Source organism: Miniopterus schreibersii, assembly GCF_964146895.1.
Source record: "Miniopterus schreibersii genome assembly, chromosome: 1".
NCBI lineage: Eukaryota > Metazoa > Chordata > Mammalia > Chiroptera > Miniopteridae > Miniopterus > Miniopterus schreibersii.
This window is the reverse complement of record NC_138101.1, coordinates 117,746,061-117,769,769: the sequence shown is the minus strand read 5'-3', so window position 1 is coordinate 117,769,769 and position 23,709 is coordinate 117,746,061. Positions and strand designations below refer to the sequence as shown.

The 23,709-nt window shown below is 38.1% G+C and overlaps 1 protein-coding gene and 1 long non-coding RNA gene across 14 annotated transcripts in view; one reads left to right on the top strand and one right to left on the bottom strand.

Annotated features, from left to right (window-relative positions):
• Positions 1 to 8,522: 8,522 nt before the first annotated feature.
• On the bottom strand, positions 8,523 to 17,269 carry LOC308567914. 2 transcript variants are annotated; one of them, XR_014000398.1, is made up of 3 exons: positions 16,749 to 16,836; positions 14,631 to 14,719; positions 8,523 to 10,013 (listed from the first exon to the last, which is right to left on the bottom strand). It is a non-coding gene; the product is annotated as an uncharacterized lncRNA (long non-coding RNA). The 2 variants fall into 2 exon arrangements; XR_014000397.1 differs by lacking the exon at positions 14,631 to 14,719 and having other exon boundaries at positions 16,749 to 17,269.
• Positions 16,811 to 23,709, top strand: part of WAC (WW domain containing adaptor with coiled-coil) — an 89,402-nt gene continuing 82,503 nt past the window's right edge. Inside the window, exons 1-3 of one of the 12 annotated variants that reach the window (XM_081159951.1) lie at positions 16,811 to 17,305; positions 18,252 to 18,288; positions 19,839 to 20,034. In XM_081159951.1, the coding sequence (XP_081016077.1) occupies positions 16,896 to 17,305; positions 18,252 to 18,288; positions 19,839 to 20,034 (643 nt within the window). In that variant the 5' untranslated portion in view covers positions 16,811 to 16,895. Of the gene's footprint in view, positions 17,306 to 17,354; positions 17,873 to 17,989; positions 18,157 to 18,251; positions 18,290 to 19,821; positions 20,035 to 23,709 lie in introns of those variants that run through there. The other 11 variants (XM_081159947.1, XM_081159953.1, XM_081159952.1 and 8 more) reach the window with 11 other exon arrangements.

The following is a 23,709-nucleotide window of genomic DNA, read 5'->3' as shown; positions in this document are numbered from 1 at the left end:
ACTCAATTCTCACACTATCTACCTGGATATAGAGTCAGATTCCACAGGTAAAGGGCTTAGTCCCACAAGACTAGTCTCCACTTCAGACACCAGCTGCAAACCCAGGTTGTTAGCTGTGCTTTTGACCTATGTCTGCAAATAAAAGATCCCCACGACCCCCTCCCCAGGTTTGATTAATTTGCTAGAATAGCTCACTGAAGTCAAGAAAACTCACTAGATCATAGAGGATATTTATTATAAAGGATATTCAAGGATATAAATCAATAGTCAGATGAAGAAATACTTAGGGTGAAATCCCAAACAAAGGAGTTTCTGTCCTTGTAGAGTTTGGGGCTTAGCAAACTGACACATGGAAACATTCTGGTTCCCCAATGTGGAAGCTCTCCAAAAGGGACAAACTGTCCTTTTTGGGGTTTTAATGGAGCCTTCCTTATGTAGTCATGATTGCCTAAGTCATTGGCCATTGGTGCTTGATTCAAACTCAAGCCCCTCTCCCCCAACCCTGGAAGTCAGGGTGTGGAATTGAAAGTTCCAATCCTCTAACCACATGGTTGGCTCCTAAGTGTAACCAGCTCCCACCTTTTGGTGGGGTCCAAAAGTTACTTCAATAACACAACAAGAGACACCCTTGTTGCTCTCCTCACTTAGGAAATTCCAAGGGTTTTGTGAGCTGTGAGCCAGGAACCCTGGATGAAGGCCAAATATACTAGAGAAATATGTTTCAGTCATCTGAATGACCATATATTTCTGATAAGTCATAACATTACAAAAGGTCTTTCACATATCTCACTGAATCTTTAAAACTTTGTAAGATAGGGATTATTATGCCTCTTTTATAGAATAAACCAAAATTCAGAAACTGTATGTGCTTTGTCCAAGCACACTAGTGGAGATCAGAACTTCTTTCATTATGCTGTATTTTTTAATGAAATAATCTTGGTATCTTACTGAAATTTAAAAAAATAATCTGATCTATCCATCTTTTCTAGCCTGTTCTACAAAAGATTTGAGGTGGTTATATTTTAACTAGATCCCAAAGGGTTTAGTTAATGTATCTGCTATACTGTATATAAAAAGTCTAATTACTTTCTGGAATTATACTTAGTTAAAACTACTGGATGGTTTCAACTAAAATGCTACATATTTTGATAAAAATTTGTTAATCGAAGTAATATATATTTTATTGGGAAGTTTACTAACAATAATATGAATTTTATATTTTACATTTCTTTTTGTCAAAAACAAAATATTTGCTTCAAAACAAGTGAACGTGTAACCACACAGAAACTTCATTTCTTTAATATGACCTTTTCTCCTTTCTTATTTATTTTATTAGTTATTGTTGACACTATTACAGATGTCGCCTCCCCTTAACCCACCTCTGGCCTCACCCAGCACCCTGACTCACCTGCCTCCCACTCCCTTGCAGGCCTACTCTCTTAATCAGTAAGCCCTCAGAACAATGAGGTTCTGATCAGCATCAAATAATATTAGGAACAAAGCCTCTAGTCTATTAACCACAGCGACAGAGTTTCAAACTAAAGATAACATCTAGGCCTCAGTTGTGTTTCAGCTCCAGACCCAGAAAAGTGGAATGACCCCACCAAACACATCTTTGTGAAACCAGATGAAGTGACACCATGGCTGACATCAGGACCGGATGCAATGATCAACTACCTCCTACCCTAGTAGAGACCACAATCCTGATCATGACCCTAACTCACTTAATCCCCTATATATTCCATCCCCTACAAGCCATCATGGAACCAGGTCTTTTAGCACTGGCTTACCTGTGATTCTGAGGTTGACACCATTTCCTCAACTAATAAACCCTTACTATCTTGTCTTCAAACTCCTATTCTTGATTGATTGGGCTTTGATGCGATCTGACCCCTTTCGTCTGGTAACAAAGGGTGTGTTTTTAAGATAAACCACAAAATTCACTTTTTAAGTCCTTTGTTATTGTGAAATATATAATACAGACAGGTACATAAATAGATGTACAGTTTAATGGATAATTATAAAGCATATATATGTAACCATCATCTAGGTTAAGAAATAAACTTGTCGCCCTAGCCAGTCTGAGTCAGTGGTTAGAGCATCGGTCAGTGGACTGAAGGGTCTCAGGTTCAATTCCAGTCCAGGGCACGTACCTCAGTTGCAGGCTCCATCCCTGGCCCCCGTCAGGGTGCATGCAACCAATCAATGTGTCTCTCTCACATCAATGTTTTCCTCTTTCTTTCTTTCTTTCTTTCTTTCTTTCTTTCTTTCTTTCTTTCTTTCTTTCTTTCTTTCTTTCTTTCTTTCTTTCTTTCTTTCTCACTCTCTCTCCCTTCCTCTCTCTCTGAAAAACAATGGAAAAAAAATATATCCTCGGGTGAGGATTAAAAAAAAAAAAGAAAAGAAATAAACTTGTCAGCACTCTAGAAGCAATCCTCTCCAATGCAAAATGCACTTAGAATTAATCCAATCCTTAATCTTTTGAATTCAACAGAACTCAAACTTCCCATGACACTCATTTCCCCCCACAATTGCATTAGACACAAGAATTGAAGATGAATATTGAACTTTTTAGCAAATTTAAAGTTGTAAGCTATTTGCTTTAGATAATCTATTTCCACTTGTTGAGGCAGGCTATTCCTTCAAAGGAAGTGAACATCATGTTGAAGACATTGATGTCCTCAGAAAGAGAAACTGGAGTGTGCTATATTACTATGGTGTCATCATTTGAATAATTTCATTAAATGGAGATATCATGATTAGCCAAAACTAAACAACTGAGAGCATAATATAGTGCATTCTCAAAAGAAGATCATTTCTTTCCATATTTGAATTGAATTAAGCTTAGCTACAAGAAAAAATCCAAAATTATAGTAGTTAACAAAATAGTAAATTATTTTCTCTCTCTCATAAAAACAACCACCCTGGAGCTAGTCTGTCTAGAGCTGACATGCCATTACTTGGTGCTAGAACACCAGGGTCTTATCTTTGGCTTCCGCTTCATAGTCCAAGATGGCTATTCAAACTCCAGCTATCACATTACATTGTAGCCAGAGGAAGAAGAAAAGTAGAAGAGACCTTTTCCTTTAAGGACATCCTGGATGTTCCATGGATTACCTCTGTTTATATCCTATTAGACAAAATTTTGTCACATGGCCACATCAAGCTACAGAGAAGCGAGGAAACGCAGTCCTCCTCTGGACAGAGATGGGCCCCACTAAAAACCAAGGACTCTACTAAGAAAGGAAAGGAGAAAAGATATTGGGAGAAAGCCTTTTGGCCACAGAGGGCTTTTTTATTTGTGGTATTCCATGGGTAAATTTATTTACTATATAAATAGTAAATACTATTGAACAAAGAAGTAAGTTTCATATAGAAAACTATAAACAATCTATTTTAGAATTTTGAAAATGAAATTTAATTTTTCTAAATGCTGACTTAAGATGGCTTATCTTCTTTGACATAGCTGATGAATATTCCTTTTTCTGTAAGTATATTTTGTGATGCAAGAAAGAATGAAAGCCAAATAGAAAACAACATTTTAAAAGGAAAGAATTCAGAACTACCACACAGTTGCATACCACCTGGCAAGCAGACAACTCTAACATAAGTTTGGAGCCATGTCGATGGAGTCATATGGCCCTACTGGGTCAGGCTGCAAAAACATGGATGCCCCCTGCTGCAATGCATTTAATGCAGTGGCCTAAAAGTGCATAATGCAGGCCAATAGTGAACTAAAAGCATATTTGTACAGAAGTTATATTATCCCCAAATGATAATGAGGCTTAATCAAGAAATCTTGGACAATTACATGCATGGAATTATCAAAAATTTCCTTCAAACATGGCATGAAAAACTTGGTACCTGGTAATTCTATCCTAAATTGGATTAAACAATAGCCCTCCCTCGATCTATCTCCCAGGAATTTAAACTGAACAAACTGCTTAGATGTGCATGTTTGGAAGGTTTTACAGAATTAGATCCTATGATGTACTGATGGAGCATTAGGGTCCGTCAGGAGAGTGTTGACTGGGGTAATGATTGCTAGCTGCAGGATCCAGGGAAACGCTACCCCAACAAGAAATAATTGCAAAAAATATTAGAAACCTCTAGGGTTCTGCATCACACTCTACTCACTAGCAAATTTTACTTTCACAAAGAACCCCAAATGGGTGTAATCTTTCTAAAATTTAGGAGAATAAAAGGGTCCTAAGAAACCACTTGGAGGCTTTCCGTCCACTTTGATTCAAAGACAGATAATAATAGCTCAAGGACAATACAGAAATCTTTGAGGCAGTGATAGCTCTCTTTTTTTTTGAGAAATGCTGCCAGTTTATGTAGTTTCTAACATTATAAAAGAATAAAACATTTATTCACAAGAAAAAAGTGCAGTAGCTTGGTAAAAAGTAGATAAAATAATGAACATTTTTCATAAAAGGAATTGGCTTTTCTATTTTAAAAAGTTGCTTACCATTTTAAGGTTTTTGTGCTGTTTTGCAAAAAATAATTATGTAGAGGAAAGTTTGCATTGTAAAATTATCTGGATAAACCAGGGATCTGAATAGGTAAGGCCTGAGTAACTGTTATTGTAGCACTTGAACTCCCCGAAAAAGTGAAGTTGCCTCATATATTATATTGAATAACTGGTCCTTCTGTTTTAGGGTAACTTCCTGGCAGAACAGAGGGCTTCCTTTGGATCCAACCTGCTCTATTGTAATATTGCCGGGGTTGCAAAAGAAAAGACTAAAATGGGGACCCAGAAACAATATTCCATCAGTCTAAAATTTTAAACTGTGAGTAAATGAACATAGGTACAAGTAGACCATGCCATGCAGATTACATTGATAATTGTGGTTTTGTGAGCAGGGATTGGTTAGCATTACGGGGTCATCTGATTATCCATTTCACATGAGATATATAGTATTATGGTTAGATGCTACTTTATCTGGATAATAAATCCTCACACAGTGGTTTTTACAAATTGTGGTAAAATATATGTAACAAATTTTACCATTCAAACTATTTTAAGTGTACAGTTTTATGGTACTAAGCACGTTCACATTGCTGTGCAGCCATCGCTGCCATCCACCTTGCAGCATCCCGTACGAAACTGTGTGCCATTAAAGAACTCTCCCTTACCCCCTCTCCTCCCTCAGACCCTAGTAACCTATATTCTACTTTCTGTCTCTATGAATTTAACTATAACTGGCAACTCATCTAAACAGAATTATACAGCATTTATCCTTTTATATGTTTTATTTCACTTAGCATAATGTCTTCAAGGTTCACCCATGTTGTAGCTTGAATCAGAATTTCCTTCCTTTGTAAGGCTGAATATTTCATTGTATGTATATACTATATTTCGTTTACCCATTTGTGTCAATGGAAACTTGGACTGCTTCCACCTTTTGGCTATCAGTTTGAGCCCCTGCTTTCTTTTGGGTATATATCCAGAAGTGGAGTTGCTGGATCATATGGTGATTCTATTTTTAATTTTTTGAGGAATCTCAATACTGTTCTATGTAGTAGCTGCACCATTTTACATTCCCAGCAGCAATGCACAAGGATTCCAGTTTCTTTATGTCTTCATAACTTTTTGTTCTTTGTTTAGTAATAGCCATCCTAGTGAGTGTGAAATATAGTATCTCATTGCGTTTTTGATTTGCACTTCCCTAATGATTAGTGATGCTGAGCACGTTTTCATGTACTTATTGGCTTTTTGTCTATCTTATTTGGAGAAATGTCTATTCAAATCTTTGCCTATTTTTTAATGTTTATTCTTTTGTTCCTGTTGAGTGGTAGGGAGTTCTTTATATACTTTGGATATCAACATCTTATCAGATATATGATCTCATATGTTTTAAGGGGTTATTAAATCCTAAGTGATGGGTAAGTAGCAGAAGACTCATGGGGATAGACACAAGATTTGTATAAGTGAATGAAATATACTAACAAGCAGGTTTCATGTTTAATTGGAAGAAGGAATAGGTTAAAGCTAGAAACACCCCACAAATGTCAAAGATAAAGAGTTTGATCCATCACCCTTAGGCACAGTGTTTTGTTTTTTTACTCCCCTTAATGTTGGGATATGGAGTTAACTCAAGTTTTGCCCTATTTTTCTCTGAACTCGACAACAATATCAAAGCCCACCCCAGATAGATCAATAATTGCCTTTAGAGCAGTGTTTCTCAAACTTCGCTCACTCAATTTTTGCCATATTCGCATAATATGTAACATTTTAAAATACTTTTCTTTAAGTCAACTCAATTTAAAAATTAATCTTAATATTAAACTTTAAAATCAATATAGTAAGTGGAAAACCAGAATCAGGTGAACTTCCAGCTATAGCAGATTACAAACATCAGTTACTTTTTTTGTCATCTAGGACAATCCTTGCTGGTGGCCCTAGATAAGCATGCCCTCTCTCTAACAGGGAGCCCACTTACATCTGCCAGCATGCTGCTGGACAAAGCTATTTATCAAACAGGGCATGCTGTTCAACGGATAGTGCACAGGTGTGTGCCTAGGGAGTAGAAATAGGCTGAAGGTGGCACACTGCCTCGAAACTGGTTTTTCCATACTCTACTTTGGGAAACACTGCTGTAGCCTAGAGAACAGTTTTTGAGATTTTGTTCTTGGCAGAAAAAGCCATAGATTCCCCCAGGGTATGTCTGTATATGTGAAGGAAAGGGAAAAAGGGGACGAAGACCCAGTTGACCCAGCTGTCAGTTCTCTGAAGGTAATTCTTTAATTCAGTAGTTCTCAAGCTCAGTGGTGTCAGGATCCCTTTACATCCTTAAAAATTATTGAGGACTCCAGAGTTGTATGGGTTTTATCTATTGATATTTACTATAATAAAAATTAAAACTGAGAAACTTAAAAAATACTATTTAAAATAAACATGTTAACAAAGATATTCTTATGAAAAATAACTATTTTTCAGAACAAGAGTGACTTTATTTTGGTAAATCTCTTTAATCATTGGCTTAATGAAACTTAGCTGTAATCTCTTATCTGTTTCTGCATCCAGTCTTTGGAAAACATCACACATCATGTGGCTTCATGAAAACTGCACTGTACATTATTATTCAGTGAAAAAATAAAATGTTTTATTATTATGAAAAGTTTTGATTTCAAAGATCTTTTGAAAGGGTCTTAACTATTCCCAGATCATATCTGAAAACTTTGCTTTAATTCATTTAGAGGTAGCATATTATACTGGTTTAGAGGGGAGTTCCTAGAGCCAAACTGCCCCAGCTCTGCTACTTTTATTTTGTGACTTTGGCCAACTAATTTTACTTTGTGCCCTAGCTTTCTTATCTGCAAAATGAAAATAATAATAAGGTAAACATAAGGGTAATGTAACTATAAAATTAAGAAAACAAAATGGATCTTGAAAGAGGTACATGTAAGGTGCTCAGCCTAGTTTTGAACTGGAAGGTCATTTATTTTAATTATTTCTTAGTTTATATATTCAGTTGAACATTTTTGGTATGTTTATCAGCCACTTGTATTTCTTCTTCTGACTCATCTTTTAATATATTTTATACAATTGTCTGTTGTTAGCTTTTTTATTGATTTTAGGAAGTCTTTGTATAGTATATATAAAAATTTCTTGATTTTTAAAATATATTGTAATTATTTCCCCCAAATCCTTAATTTATTTATATATTTTTAAAATATATTTTTATTGATTTCAGAGAAAGAGGAAGGGAGAGGGAGAGAGAGAGAGAGAGAGAGAGAGAGAGAGAGAGAGAGAGAGAGAGAGAGAGAGACATCAATGTTGAGCGAGTCATTGATTGGCTGCCTCCTGCACACCCCCCACTGGTGATCGAGCCCACAACTCCGGCATGTGCCGTGACCGGAAATTGAACCACAATCTCCTGGATCATAAGTTGATGCTCAAATGCTGAGCCATGCTGGTTGGGCCATAATTTATTTTTTAACTTTGTTGTGCATTTTTCATCATGAAGAAGTTTTAAATGTGTTTTTCAAATCTATGGGTCTTTTTCTCCATGGCTTCTTTGTTTCATATCCTGATACTTCTAGATCAAAACTATTCTAAAGTTTTAGTATTTTATTCTTCAATTTTTATTTAGAGATGTAATTCACTAAGAATTTATTTTTAAGTAAGATGTAAAGAGGGAATCTAATTTTTTCTTCAGAACTGGTAGCCAGTTATTTCAACATCCTTTCTTAATTATTCCATCAACTTTTTAAAATACACTGATTTGTTATAACCACATGGATTTTTGTACTGTTTAATGAATTCCATAGAGTATTTATCTCTTACAATATCCATAATACACATTTTAAATTACTTTAGCTTTATAGTAAATTTTAAGGTACGGTATTATTATTCTCTGTATTCCTAATTTCATTTAATCCTAATTTCTTAGATTGACACCAGGTATTTTCACATGAAGTGCTCTAGTCTTCCAATTTGTAATCTCAACTTTGTGCTAAGATCCAGTAAGTGTGTAGTACAATGTGTCAATATAAGAAACATCCAAACCTGTAAATAATTTTTAGAAGAGTTTATTTGAGACAAACTGACCAACAATACTGGGAAGCAAGATTTCAAATGTTCCAGGGAATAACAGTTTTGCAGTTTCTTTTATACATTTGGGATTAAGGATGGAGCAAAGAAAATTACATGAAGGTGGGAGAAAGCAAGGTACAGGATAGTTAAGATTACGTGCACCCTTGAGGGTGGTTATGCCTTTGAGGTGTCTGGAAAAGAGAATTACTTATGGCATTTCAAGGTGTGTTAACCTAGATGCACAAGAACGATAGGCAGGGCTTGCTTAAAAACCTTTTACTAAAGTTACAGGCCTGGGGTGTGACTACCCACCATGACCTTCCCAGTTAGGAATTAATGATCAAATCACCTTGTGAAGTTACTCTTGGTCAGTGAACTGTTATATATCTCCTTTTCATCCACAAGTGTTTTAACAATTAGTAAGTTGTTAAGGTTTTTTAATTCCTTTATTCATTCTTCAACAAATATTTATTGAGCACCAACTATGAGTCACATACTTGGGATATATCAGTGAGCAAGAGACAATGGTTCCTACGCTTGTGGAACTTACATTAGTGGGTAACAGGCAATAAAAATAATTAAGTAAATTATACAGCATGCTAGAAGGTCACAAGTTTTATAGGCAAAATAAAAACAAAGCAGAGAAAGGGGATTCATGAGTACATGTGGAAGGGCTTCAATTTTAAATATGGTGATCAAATTAGGCTGCCCGGAGAAAGTAAAAATTGAGCAAGAACTTAAAGGAAATAAGGAAGTTAAGCCAAGTGGATATATAGAAGAATGCAGAATAAACATCTTGTGCAAAAACCCTCAAGTGGTAGTATCCCAGATCATCTGAAGGACAAGGAGGCCATTGGAGCAAGCAAGGGCAGAGAATTGGAGATGAGGTCAGAGAGGAAGGGGAGAAAGGCTTTTGTATACCAATGTTATGACTGTAGGTTTCACTATGAGTGATAAAGGGAGCCATTGAAAACTTCTAAGTAGATGACACAGTGATATATTTTAATCCTCACTCAAGGATATTTTTTTCCCATTGCTTTTCAGAGTGGAGGGGGAGGAGAAAGAGACAGACAGACAGGCTTGTCAAAACAAACTACCACAATTCTTTGAGGACAAGGTCCATTCTGCTCTCTCGGGCACCAGGCATCTATGCCAGAAATGTAGGCTGCTGTCTTCAAAACTGCTGTCAATGAACTGGGGATAAGGAAATGGGGCCACAGTAAGTTTAAATGACACAAAGCTCCTGAGGTTCAACAACCTTTTTCTTGATTGTCTGTCTGGTTACTGTAATGTTTGATTAGCTTCCAGAGTTCACATAAACTTGATTCTAATAATATTTGCAATTTATATGCTCTTTATGTAGAGGGACATATCCTTGGAGTTCCCTACTCGCAATTTTTGTTGACATCATCTTCAAGTGACTGATCTTGAAGAACCTCAACATTTGGTAGTGGAGTAGAGGAAGATGGGTCTATAAAAAGAAATGAGAGTAGCTGTCAGAGAGGTAGGATATAAACAAGGAATGTGTTGTATTATAGAAACCAAGGGAGAAGGGTAATACAAAGAGAGTAGCTATTGGTGTCAAATATTCTAAGATCAAGAGGAAAAAGACTGAAAAATATTCAGTGAATATACATAGAAGTCAAAGAGTGGCGTTAAGATTATTTTTCAATGGGGTGAAATTGGTATTTTGATCAGGACAATTCTTAAATGTGGGGGACTGTCCTACACATTGCAGCATGTTAGGTATCTCTGACCTTTGACAACTAAACACCAGTTGCATACCTCACCCTTGTTATAATCAAAATTATACAAGTCAAAACCAAAAATACACTGCCATACATTTCCAAATGCTCCGTGGAGAATCAGTACTACTTACTGAAGAAGTACTGCCTTAGGAACACATATTTTGACAAAATATGAATAGAGGAGTGAAGAATGAAACCAGGGAGTTGTCAGAGACGAGTCTTACTGGAATTTGGCTGAAGTGAGGAACGTGACAGCAAGTAATTGGGGTCAAGGAAGGTGTTTTTTTTGTTTGTTTTTTAAATATATCTTTATTGATGTCACAGAGAAGAAGGGAAAGGGGGAGAGATAGAAACATCAATGATGAGAAAGTCATTGATCAGCTGCCTCCTCCACACCCGGCTCTGGGGATCGAGCCGACAACCAGGGCATGTGCCCTGACAGGGAATCCAACCGCGATCTCCTGGATCATAGGTTGATGCTCAACTGCTGAGCCACGTCGGCTGGGCAAAGAAGGTTTTTCTTTTTTCTTTGGTCATAGGATTCAGATATGTTTAAAAACAAATGAAAATGATCCAGGTGAAAGGCAGAGTTTGAGTATACAAAGGAAAACTGATAGTGTAAAGTAATTGAAGGGGTAGAAGAAAAGCATATGTGAAGGAAATAGCCTTACAGGACAACACAGATGTATTCCAGTTTCCCTGCTTCCTTCCTTGTCATATAGACTACTCAACCACAGTAGCCAGTGTCACTTTTCTACTCATAATTCCATGGTTTCTCATCTCAGATTAAATTCCAACCTTCTTATAACAGCCTATTTGAGCCTTCATAATTTGCTTCCCCACCCTCTCTTTTAACCTATCTGACCTCATTTCCTATTACTTTCCCCCTCAGTCACTACATTTCACCCATATAGCTCTCATTATTCTTGAGCATACCAGCACACTCCTGCCTCATGACATTTGCTTTTACTGTTCCCTTTGCAAGGGACCCTCCTCTCCAGACATTCATATAGCTTGCTCCTTCATCACATTTCAGGTCTTTGCTCAAATGTCCCTTGCTTAATGACCATGCTATTTAAAATATTACTCCTTAATCTGATATTTCCTATCACCCTCTATTCTCCACAGCACTTACTACTTTCTAAATTACTACCACATCACTTATGTATATTGTGCCTGTCTTTTCCCACTAGTATATAAGCTCCAGGAGGGTAGAGATTTTTTTGTATTGTTCATTAATGTATCCTCAGTATATACTGGGTACTCAATAAATTGTTGAGCAAATAAAGAGGATAAGTTGAGTATAAGTAGATCTGCATATTTGGAAGCAGGAAATTTCCATTTGGTGGCTTTAGTTTAGGAGAAGTTACCTGCTGACAGTAAAGGGGAAGCAGTAAAATAAGGGGGATAGGTTCAATAAGAGTGGACATTTGAAAAACTTGCTGGAGTGATGGGAAAGTTGAACAGAAAAATGCAAGATTGCTGGGCTGTACTAAGGGTTCATTTGATTTGGGCGATCATGAGATTTTAGTGGAATTTATCCGTTCTATTGTTAAACAGTCTTCAGCAGCATGTAGCTGCTCAGAAGTACTAAAAAAGTCAATAATGGGGTTAATTCTGGCCAAAGTTTTGCCAGACAGAGGAAAAGGGTTTAGGGCAGTGATTTTCAACCTTTTTCATCTCATAGCACACATAAACTAATTACTAAAATTCTGTGGCACACCAAAAAATGTACTTTATTTTTTGCCAATCTGACCAAAAAAAATGTAATTTTATTTTTAATTTTTTTCTATCACCATTTACCCCCCCTATACCTACTTCCACCTCCAGCCACCCCCAGATATAATACTAATTCATTCACAACAGATGAGTATTGTTGTGTTGGCTGGTGTCATTTTTTAATTTGACAATCTAAGAGAAAAGAGGTCAGTGCCCCTGACTAAATAGTCAGGTATTGCATGTTTTCAAATTCTTGTGGCACACCAGTTGAAAATCATTGGTTTAGTGTATAGTTCTCAATCTTGGCTGCACTTTATATTGATATGGTGCTGTCCTGGAGGTTTTTATTCCCCTTTTGTAAACAGTGATTTTTGTTGTAGTTTTCCTATTTTTTCCCCACATAGTGAATGAAAGCTTCACATTATAAATCTGAGAATGAGGGTCTCTTTTCAGTTACGCATTGTAGTTAAAAAATAAACTCCATAAGAGCAGAGACCAAGTGAATTTGCTTAATACTATGATCCTAAGACATGATACACAGGTGCCAGGTGCTAAACTTATAATTTACTATTTACAGACAGACCTATATACTATCAAGCCAATTTTAGATATGAGGGAGCAAAATTTCTGAGATTTTAGTGATCTGCTAGTCAATGATGTAGCTAAAGCTCTACATTATGTCATTCTGATTCCAAAACTCATGATTTTAAACACTATACTATGTCGATTTGAGGGGAAGGCAAGGGCAAGGAAAAAAGATACAAAAATAAAAAAAGGACGTAAAATTTTCAGGGAATACATCCTTATTTTGTGACCCTTTTGAAATTCCAGCAAAACCTTTCTAAGGCCCTTTTACAACTAGAGATTGAGGACTTCACTTTTTGATTCTTCCTCCAACACTGAAATCAGGATCACCTATAGACTATGGGCTAAAAGTTCTCCTGCACTATTGGTTGATATGTGTTAATCTATTGGTAGAAATATGGGTCTTTTGCTCATTTACAAACTTGAATTCACTCTTGAGAGAGAAATAAAAACAGTAGCCTTAAGATGCTATACATGCAAATGTATGTACTTTTTCAAATGTTATGTTACAATATAATATTTTATCCATATTAGGAATAATCCAACTTTCCCCATTGTATTTGTGATAGCAGGGTTGGATTTATAATTCTTTTAGGAAAAAAACAGAAACAGAACCATACACCTTTTTCTCATAATAATTACAATACTTTGCTATCTTCTTTGTATATATTTTTATAGGCAAATATTCTATCATTCAACAAATATTTAAATGATATGTAACAAAGAACTTTCTTATTTATTTAAAGTTTCTTTATCGTTATTGTTGAGAATATTACAGATGTCCCTTTTTTATCCCCACTGATCCCTTCGACCTCACATCCATCCCACCCCCCCGACTTTCTCCATACCAATTTCTGTGTCCATGGGTTATGCTTATAACATGTTAAGTTCTTTGATTAATCTCTCCCTACCCACATGCCCCCCTCCTCTGAGATCTCTCAGTTTGTTTCATGCTTCTATGTCTCTGGATCCACTTTGTTCACCAGTTTATTCTGTTTATTATATTTCACATATAAGTGAGATCATGTGGTACTTATTTTCCTCCGACTGGCTTATTTCACTTAGCATAATACTTTCTAGTTCCCGCCATGCTGTGCCAAAGATCTTTCCTCTTTACAGCTGCATAGTATTTCATGGTGTAAATGTGTCACAGCTTTTTTATCCACTCATCTACTGATGGGCACTTGGGCTGTTTCCAGATCTTAGCTATTGTAAATTGCGCTGCGATGAGCATAGGGGTGCATATATTCTTTCTGATTAGTGTTTCAGGATTCCTAAGCTATATTCCTAGAAGTGGGATCACTGGGCCAAATGGCAGGTTAACAAAGAACTTTCATTCTAGTGGGAGATAATCAATAGACAAAATATGTAACATATAAGAAAATAGAGCAGGGTAAAGGAGAAAGGGTGGTCAGGTACCATCATATATAGTCCTTAGAGGAAAGACCTGAACGATTGGTTTGAGGGGAAAAATTAAGAGCTTGGTTTTGGATATATTAAGTGTGTAATGCTAGTGTTTAGGATAAAGGTGTGGGCTAGAGATTCAAATGGGGATTTCATTTAACCAAAGATCTGGATGGGATTGCCTAGTGAGAGAGAACAGAGAGAGGAGAAGCAGTCCAAGTCGTGAGTTTGAATTCTAGAGCACTCTAGCATTTAGAGGCTGGGAAATGAGGAGGAACCAGCAAGGAGACTAAGAAATAGGAAGAGAAGCAAGAGGAAAGGCTATTGCTGATCTTGTGCAGTTTCAATGGAGTGTGGGTTCAAGAGGGTGTAGGAGAAGTGGAGGTGAAGTTTTTCTGTAGAGGAGAGCAGATGACAGCAATGGGGTAACATGTGGAGGGAGATACGGGTCAAGGGTTTTTTTTTTTGTTTTGTTTTTTAAACAAATGGTAACTATTAAAACACATTTATAAGTTGACAGAAGTGATCCAGTTCAGAGAGAAAAAATTCACAAGGAGAGCAGACAATTCCAAAGTAAAATGGAACTCGATGCAAAAGTGGCAAGTCTGGTCTTAGGAAATTTGACAGTTTACCGTTACTGTAGAGTGTAGCACTGTATTCAGATGTAGGAAGATTGGTAGGTGCAAGTGTGAGGAGGCAGGACTGTTATTTCTTCTATTTTCTAGAGAGATAAGCGAGATAATGACTTATGATTGAGGACTTGTAGTCAGCAGCCTAAGAGGGCAGGATAAATGGATTAGGGAAATTAGTCTGAGGGGGTGAAAACACAAGAAGCTCACTTCGGAGTTAGCATGATTGCGTGTTTTTCTCCAGCCAAGTTTAAGTGTTCTGAAGCAAGCATACAGTGAATTAACCAGGGTTTAGGTAAAATGGAGGAAGAGAGAATTGAAGGTATTTGAAAAGAGGATTTAAAACAACAGATAATGGAAATCTAAGGTAGGCAATGAGTTTTTAAAAATGGGTGTAACATTTAAATGTGTAAATAGTCAATTCTCATTATTTGAGGTAATGTTCTATAAAGTCACAATAAACACTGAACTGCTCCTAGGGGAAATACAGGATTAGGTACCTGACTCTAGTCACATTTTTGTCAACCAATCAGGAAATAATCTTGTTTTATGTTTCTGTTTAGAGACTTTATTTAACATATATTGATTTATTAACACTGAACTCATGGCCAAGAGCACTAGTGATAATAAGCCTGAAGGGAGCTTACGTAGGACATGCGTTTTCTCCACAAGACACAGCACACATAGCCTTCCTGTGCTTAGGAATGAATACCAGACAGCACTTCAGCACTATGCTGGGAGAGGGGGCATTTAAAACAGCAAAATCACCAATAAAAAGCATGAAAATATGAAACACTATATATATATAGTGAAAAGCACGTTTTTAGTATGCAAGGTGAAACAATAAGGCTGAGTGTAGCCTTGTGTAACTTCATCTGAAAATGTGTCAAGCAAGTTAAATTTTTTGCCACTCTGCATATGGGTATGAATGCTGCATGAACTTGATTTTGGGTTTCTAAATAAATTTTAGTGAGTAGTCGAACTTGAAAACAGAATCTGTGAATGATGAAGACTGACTGTACATTGCCTGGAACTGTATTCTCCATAGATCAGCCCAGTTTTGCTGCTTTTGATCAAATGGTATATATATATATCAATGTGAGCAGACATCTGATTATCAAACAAGAAACACATTTTGCTGCCAGTTTTCAAAGTTTTCTGCATAAGGTTTACACGTTACCTTTTGTGCTTCTCTAATGTGATGTCTCCTGTCTTCAATGTATTTGTTACAAGTGTTAGAAATTATGTAAGACTCTAGTTTTCTCATTTCAGTCATTGGCAGTTTTTTCTTTAGTTACTGACAGCTTAAGTGAGCATTAAGTAGGCTTTTACTAATCCTCACAAACAGCAATTATCTTAACATTTGGCTGGTGGATGTGACAAATTATGTAATTATTCTTATTCAATTGTGATCTCAGAGTCCTTTCCTCATATCATTCCATCTCTTCATTAGGTCCTAAAATAATGTAACTTGTTGGATACCAAATAAACCAGTTCGTTTTTATATTGTTTTTTGGAGAGGTCTTGTTTCCTCCAATTTGTTTACTATTTTGCTTTTTTCTTCTATGAAAATAATTGTACTTTTACTTCATGTGTATTACAATCCTTTTTTATTACTGTTGCAAAAGGAGTTTAAGAGCAGGAAAAAAATCACCTGAATACCACCACCCTCAAATAAGACTTAATTTTTTTGGTATACTTGACCCTGCCCCCCCCCCCCCCATGCCAGTGTTGTTACCGTGCCTGTAGCAGTCTGTAAAATTAAATTTGTAGCAATTTCATTTAACCCAACATAGGCTTTGATTCACACTCCGAACCTCCAAAAATGAACTAGGAGAAAAATGGTAAATAAAGGAGAGGGTGGATTAGGCAAGGCTGGGGGTGGAAAATCTTAAGCAGGATGAGTGGGTTCAACACTTTTTCCAGGTCACCCATTCTCCTAAAACTCCAGGCTTATCCACCTTTTAATTCACTGCCCCAGCGGGGCTTCCTGCTCAGTCTCAGAATCTCCACTTTACAGGGCGTAGGCACACGGCCTTGTCGTCCTCTACAAATTATCCCTAAAACCTTCACATTCGTCACTCCTCGCCGGGAAAGCTCGCTTCTGGAGATGTGACTTACTTCTAACATGCCGCGCGCAAGCTCCAAGCAGCCCGTGCCCGTCGCAGGCCGGTGGCGCGCTAAGCGTCGGGTTAGAGGCTGGTGCTCAGGCCCGGTTCCGGCTCCAAGCAGAGGGCCTGAGTGAGCAGTCGCGGGCTCCCCACCTCCATGACGGCAGCTTCGGTCGCTGCTCACTGGGGAAGCTCCGGGGTAACAGGTCGCCCACGGACGGATTTGCGACCACCCCGGCCAAGCCCGGAGGGGGGGGGCACCCACAGGGCTCCCCTAGGGCGCCCTCTCCCTCCCCGCCCCGGTCTCGGCGCACGCGCAGTAGCCCCAGCCTCCCTTCCTTGTCCGATATGGCTTCTCTCGCGCCCCACCGTCCTCTTCCCGGAGGCGGCTCCCTCCCTACGCACCCCGGGGCCCCTGGGACCAGCCTCGAGCGGGTCCCCAGGCAGGACTCTTCTTAAACTGGAACGGCAGTGGCCGGACGTGAGAGCAAGGAAAAGCAGCAGCAACCGGAAAGAACTGACGGCGAGCCAGGCCTCAAAGGAAGAGGAAAACCGAAGCGAGCCGAGGTTTGCCGAAGGCGGCCTTCCGGAACTGCGCGGGGAAGGGAGGAGGGCTGAGGGTGGTAGAGGAGGGGCGCAGCGGAAACTGCCGAGGTTTGCCGAAGGCCGCAGCCTCGGAGTTGCCCGGATGTAGTTGGTGGAGCGGCAGCGGCGGCACCGGCGGCGGCAGGCGGAGGAGGAGAAGGGCCAGGCGGCGGCAGGGGGAGAGGAGGGCAGGAGGCGGCGGAACAGGAGTAGGTGAAGGCGGAGGAGGCAGTCGCTCTCCGCGGGGCTGAGCAGGACGCGTCTTATTGCCCCCCCTTCCCCGGTTGGCCGCTTCCGCCGTGTAGGTGGCGCCTCTCCCCGGGCTGAGAGTGAGCGTGGTGTTGTCGGAGGGAGATGGCCCGGGAGCGCCGGCGCCACTAACGGGGAGGTGCTGAGAGTCGCCGAGGGCGCGCCGGACCCTGGTGCCGGTGCTGCCGCCCGCCCGCCTGCCCGCCTCTCGCGGCTGCTCTCCCCCCTCCCCCGACACACACTCACAGGTCGTGCATTGATGGTAATGTATGCGAGGAAACAGCAGAGACTCAGTGATGGGTAAATTGGCTTTTCGTTTCTGGCTGGGCCGCGGCGGGGGCGGGGGTGGCGGCGGCAGCGGCGGCGGGTGGGGGGGGCTGTTCCTCCTTATCTGCTGCTGGCTGAGCCGCCATTTTTGTTGTTAACCCTGATCCGGATCGGACTGGGGAGGAGGAGCGGCCGCGCGAGCAGGCGAGGCCAGAGTGAGTGTGGAGGGAGCGCAGGGCTGGTTCGCGGCGTTTCGCCCTCGTCACCGCCTTTAAAAGGGCGAGTGTGCGTGTGCGGGCTCACCGCCGGTTCCTTTGGTAGGTGTCCCGCGGGGAGGGGCCCTGGGGGGGCACCCGTTTTCCTCCTTCTCATCGAGATGTTTCATGTCGCCGACTCTCTTCCTGTTTTTCAGCTGTCACGACCGGAGGGGGGACTCGCAGCCTTACCAGGTACCAGCCCAGACCGGGGAGGAGGGGTGGATGCGGGGACGGAGGGGGAAGGGAGGACCTAGTACTCGAGCGCAGGCTTCAGAAGTCGCTACAGGCCTTTCGGTGCCACAAATCCGAAACTAGCACCGCTGGTTCACTTAAAATGTTGTGGTTGGGTCCTTTAGCGCTCCCTAGCAAGGTTTAGTGACTTATTTTGACAGGTGAGTTGAGGAAGTTCAGTTTTTTAAGGAAAAAAAAAAATCATTCCCAATCAGAAATGACCTGACTCGATTATTTGGTATGAAAGAATCGTTGGGGTAAGGTGATAGGTGTCTTCTGAACCACATGTATTGTATTGTATTCGGGAAATAAAAGTTAATGTTAAGGTACTAAAATTAGATGGAGGGCCTGGGAAGAAACAACTAATTGTTTTGCAACTCTAAGTGTGTTGTAAACCACTGTCCCTTCCCAAGTTAATTGTTTTTGGTGCAAACAGTTGCCTTACTAGTTAGTGAAAGATAGTGCTTTTGGTTCTGTAGGAATTGAGATCTTTGGATACTTGGATAACTCATTCTAATGTCGATGGTTCTAGGGATGTAAGTTTCTTTTTGTTATTGCAGTTGCTGCATGTAAAGTTTTAAAAAATTGCGATACAGGTGGCGCCTGTTTTTAGAGGGGGAAAAAATCTCATAAATGGTTATGAACTATCAGATGACACTAGAAGTATCGTCCGTTTACATTTAGTCATTTCAGGGATAGGAGAGCAGGTTTCTAAGCTGATAGTTAACTGGCTGGACCAAGTTAAAGCTCAAGTTAAAAACCCTGAATCCCCTGATTTGTAAACTATTGGACATTATATTTGAATATCAAAGATTTAAACCCTACTAAATCTGCTCAAAAACATAATTAGTTACACTTGTAAAAGACTGGTCTATCATGGTTGTCTTAAGTATGCGATAGGATAAAATTAAGCCATTATTTTGAAGTAGTTCATTAAGTTTCATTGTGTTAGAAATATCAGCCAACTTTTTTTTATACCTTGAAATTGTTTCCCACACCTGTCGGTAGGTAAGGGAGGATTGAAATCCTTTTTTGAGTAGGAGAATTGGAGAAACCGATGCTTTTCCTTTTTTGTAGCTTTGCAGAAACATCTTTAAGCTCATTATACTTTCATCTTTGCATCAGTTGTAGAGCGGAAGTAGATTACAATAGTACTCAGTTTTTACTTTTCTTTAGATTTACTTTTTAATTCCCAGAAAAATTTATTGAGGAATTAATGTATCAAGGTATTTGATTTCATTTATTTATAAGATACTTTATGGACTGGTCCCTTTTTTTTTTAACGTAAGGTGGTATGATTTGTATGAGGAGCTTTATAATAACTGTTAGGCATTTACTTAGGCCTTGTCTGAATAACTTAAGGGCATAATTAAAAATGGAAATTTTAATTTTATTGATATAAATTCATAAAACTTAAGTTAAAACAAAAAATTTTACAGTAAAATGAATTTAGAAAACTAAGTTTAAAGTTTCAATTTTTTGTCTCTTTTTGGGGGGGTGATGTTTTACAGGCACTTAAGTATTCATCGAAAAGTCACCCCAGTAGCGGTGATCACAGACATGAGAAAATGCGAGACGCCGCAGATCCTTCACCACCAAATAAAATGTTGCGGAGATCTGATAGTCCTGAAAACAAATACAGTGACAGCACAGGTCACAGTAAGGCCAAAAATGTGCATATTCACAGAGTTAGAGAGAGGGATGGTGGTGAGTAGCCTTTTTTTGTTGAAACTTTCACATATATTTATTTTAAACAATTGCTCTATGTAAAATAACAGGTGGCAGTAATATTTCTAGCTTGCAGACATTGCTGTATGGTTATGTCATGAAAATTTATTATTTCTATTAATTTATTTGATTCCTGAACTAGTTATTGTAGAAATAAGATGCTGACAGGAGCATCTAAAAATTGGACTCCAGGGGCTAATAATACGGAATGAATTTATGAATATAGTCTACCTGATGCTTTATTAATTGTGAGGGAAATTCAAGACATTTTCCCAAGAAAGGAACTTTCACCTTTTTAAGTAAAGATTTCACTTTATTTGGCTTAGTTAATTTTGAGATTCTTGTTGCTGTTTGAACCTATTTATTAAGGGCCTCAAATGTGTTTCCTAATGATAAGTTATGAATTTAAAACAGGTGTTTGGAGACAGTTCACAGGTTAAAAAGCCATTTCTGATTTTGAGAATTACTTTTGGGTTTTTGTTGTAAGCATTTAAAATTTATTTTCCATGTTTCCCTGGATCTTATTAATGTACCTTCTATGTTCATTCAGATATTCAACTTTTAAAAAGTTAGCCTCATTTCTTTTGTATAATGCTAGTACCTTCAGGTATTACCCTGCCTTCAGCTCTCTGTGGTAGGAGGTTGAGAAAAATTCAAATAAACTCAATAACTATTTTCAGGCTTAATTTCCCCAAATTTACCAAAATACAGGTTTCACTTCTAAATTATCTTTCACTAAGATAATTAAGACATCTATATTTTCCCCACTATAAGATCTTATATCACTTAAATGAATATTGTTTGAGATAAATATACAATATTGATTGTGCTTTTAAAAGCTTCTAAAGAAATTCAGAGTGTACCCAGTGGCTTTCTGCCTCTGATTGTCAAGTAGCTTCTCAGACTTTGCTTACTTTTAAAAAATACTCTGCATCTTCTGGTTCTCTTTTATGTCTCCTAGGAAGAGTTAGTTTTACTCAGTGTGATCAAATATTGAGAAACATTTGCCTTCTCTGTGCATAATTACTAGGTTGAGGAAATTAATAGTTAAGGAGATTTCATTGATATGGAATAGAAAATGCAGTTCTCTCTTGAGTATAGCTATAACTTTGTGCTACTTATGCAGGTAAACCATATTTTTGTTTGCAAGTAATAGAAGGTGGGTTTGGTTATTAAAGTATTAGTTCTTTGTTGGCAAAATTACTTAAACTTAGTATTTTCAGTTTTGTGGGTAAATTTTCTATAGTGTTTTGTATAGTCTGAGATGATACTATTATCAATCACTCTTCTATAGTGGTTTTCATTTCAAACCTTAGGTCTTGGAAGGCATGTGCTATGTACTGTACTGTGTTTTATGTTTAAAATTTGGCGATTGTGACAAAATAGGATATAACACCTCATCTCCTTAAACATAAGTATCTTAGGTTCTCTTTTAGTGATTATGATCTGGTTATTCTGTCATCTGTCCTCAAATTCAGAAAGAAGTCAGTTTTGGTGCTCTAGAGAACTTGATGTACATATATACTGAATCATGCTTAATAAATTCTTTTACAGGTGAAATAATCTTAAAAACATTCTGTTGCTTATTTATTCAACAACATTGGGCATCCACTGTGCCAACAGTGGTGTGGTAATCCTGGAAGTAAAGATAAGATGTGTTCCTGCCCTTGAAGCTATTCTTAAAGGCTTTGACTCTTGAGAGTTAGCGGTGTAGCTGGCTTCTTTTTCCTTATTCCTGTTTTCTTCAGTTTGATTTTAATTTTACTTCCTATGTGAACTCCAGGTACCTCTTATTGGCTTTTAGTTTCCTTTTTACTTGCATCTGTTGCTGATGTTTTCTTAGCTCTATTTATAAGAAACTTCTTTATTTTTCTGATTTAGTCATTTGCCGAGTTAGGCCTCACCTCCTAACTTGCTTTTTAGCTGCTTGCCTGTCTTCCTATGGAGCCTGTTAACTAATTCTGTAACTCCATCTGTATTTGTACAATCTCTAAAATACTTGGCTGCAATATTCCTTTATATTTTGTAGGAATAATGAATACCATAAAATAAGAGATCTTCATTCTGGAGTTCAGAGTGCATCTTTGATGTTAATTCCGTCTTTTAAAGATGTAAAGTGGTGATTGTCCCTTCATATAATACTTAGACATTTAGTCGTTACACTCTAGGTGTTTTCTTTTATTGCTGATATGTGTTTGAAACTAAGCTTTTAAAAGTACATATGTTTAATTTTATTACAGGCATTTGTGTTTCCGTAGGCTTTTATCTTTAAATATGGATTGAAATACATATTAAGATTAATATATATAAAGTCAAAGTCATTATCCAGAGTCAAATGCAAGTGAGTTGGATTATCTATGCTCTCAGCATGTATAAGAAACAATGTAAGAATAGATTACTGCCCAGCTGGGCGTGGCTCAGCGGTTGAGTGTCGACCTAGGATCCAGGCGATCAGGGTTCGATTCCCGGTCAGGGCACATGCCCAGGTTGCGGGCTCAATCAATGACTCTCTCATCATTGATGTTTCTCTCTCTCTGTCTCCCTCTCCTTTCCTTTCTCTGAAATCAATAAAGATATATTTAAAAAAAAAAAAGAATAGATTACTATTTTGTTTATTGAACTCATTTCAAATTTGTTATTTTTTTACTTTAGGAATTTAAAACTAATGATTTTAGTAAATGTCTAATAATTTAAGTGGGTATGTGCTTTGATTTGTAACTCATTTTACAAAGCAAGTTAAACAAATGTATCTGTCGTTTTTCATGGCACCTTGGATTTCCTTGAAAAGTGACAGTTTAGAAATAATGCGCAGAAAGGAGTTTAAGGGATACAGTCAAAAGTTTGAAAGCAGGGATTGAGAAGGATTGTCACTCTAGAAATCTGTACAGACTTATTGCAACATAGTATGCACATATAAAAGAGGTTTTATCCCTTAGGATTTATTAAGGGAATGTAGGTTATCTTGTAAATTAAGGGGAAATAAGTTGTTTTATATATTCTGTGATCTCTCTGCAAATCATAATCTTTTGTTTAGAAATAATCAAAAGCAAGAATCTTTTTTTTTTTTTTTTAAATATATCTTTATTGATTTCAGAGGAAGGAAGGGAGAGAGAGAGTTGAATTGAAACATCAATGATATGAGAGTTGTCATTGATCGGCTGCCTCCTGCACGCCCCCAACTGGGGATCAAGCCCGCAACCTGGGCATGTACCCTGACCGGAAATCGAACTGTGATCTCCTGGATCCTAGGTCGATGCTCAACTGCTGAGCCACGCACGGCTGGGTGACAAGCAAGAGTCTTAGGTACAGTTTTTAGATTTGTTCTTTGTAGCTGAGATATGTTTTTAAAGGTTCATCTGACATCCATACCTCAAAAGAGGGAACATACAATACAGGTTGAATTTGTATTCCATTTGGTTTAAGTATTTTTTTGTGTGTGTGTGTGTGGCTTTTTGTTTGTTTTTTGGGGTTTTTTTTTGAGGACCAGCTCTAATGATTATTTTATCAAATAACTTTAAATTTAAGAATGATGATAGTAGTAAAAATGAGTTTAGGAATGTTTATAGGGTTTTCTTGTTTTTTTTAAATATATCTTTATTGATTTCAGAGAGAGGAAAGGAGAGGGAGAGAGAGATAGAAACATCAATGATGAAA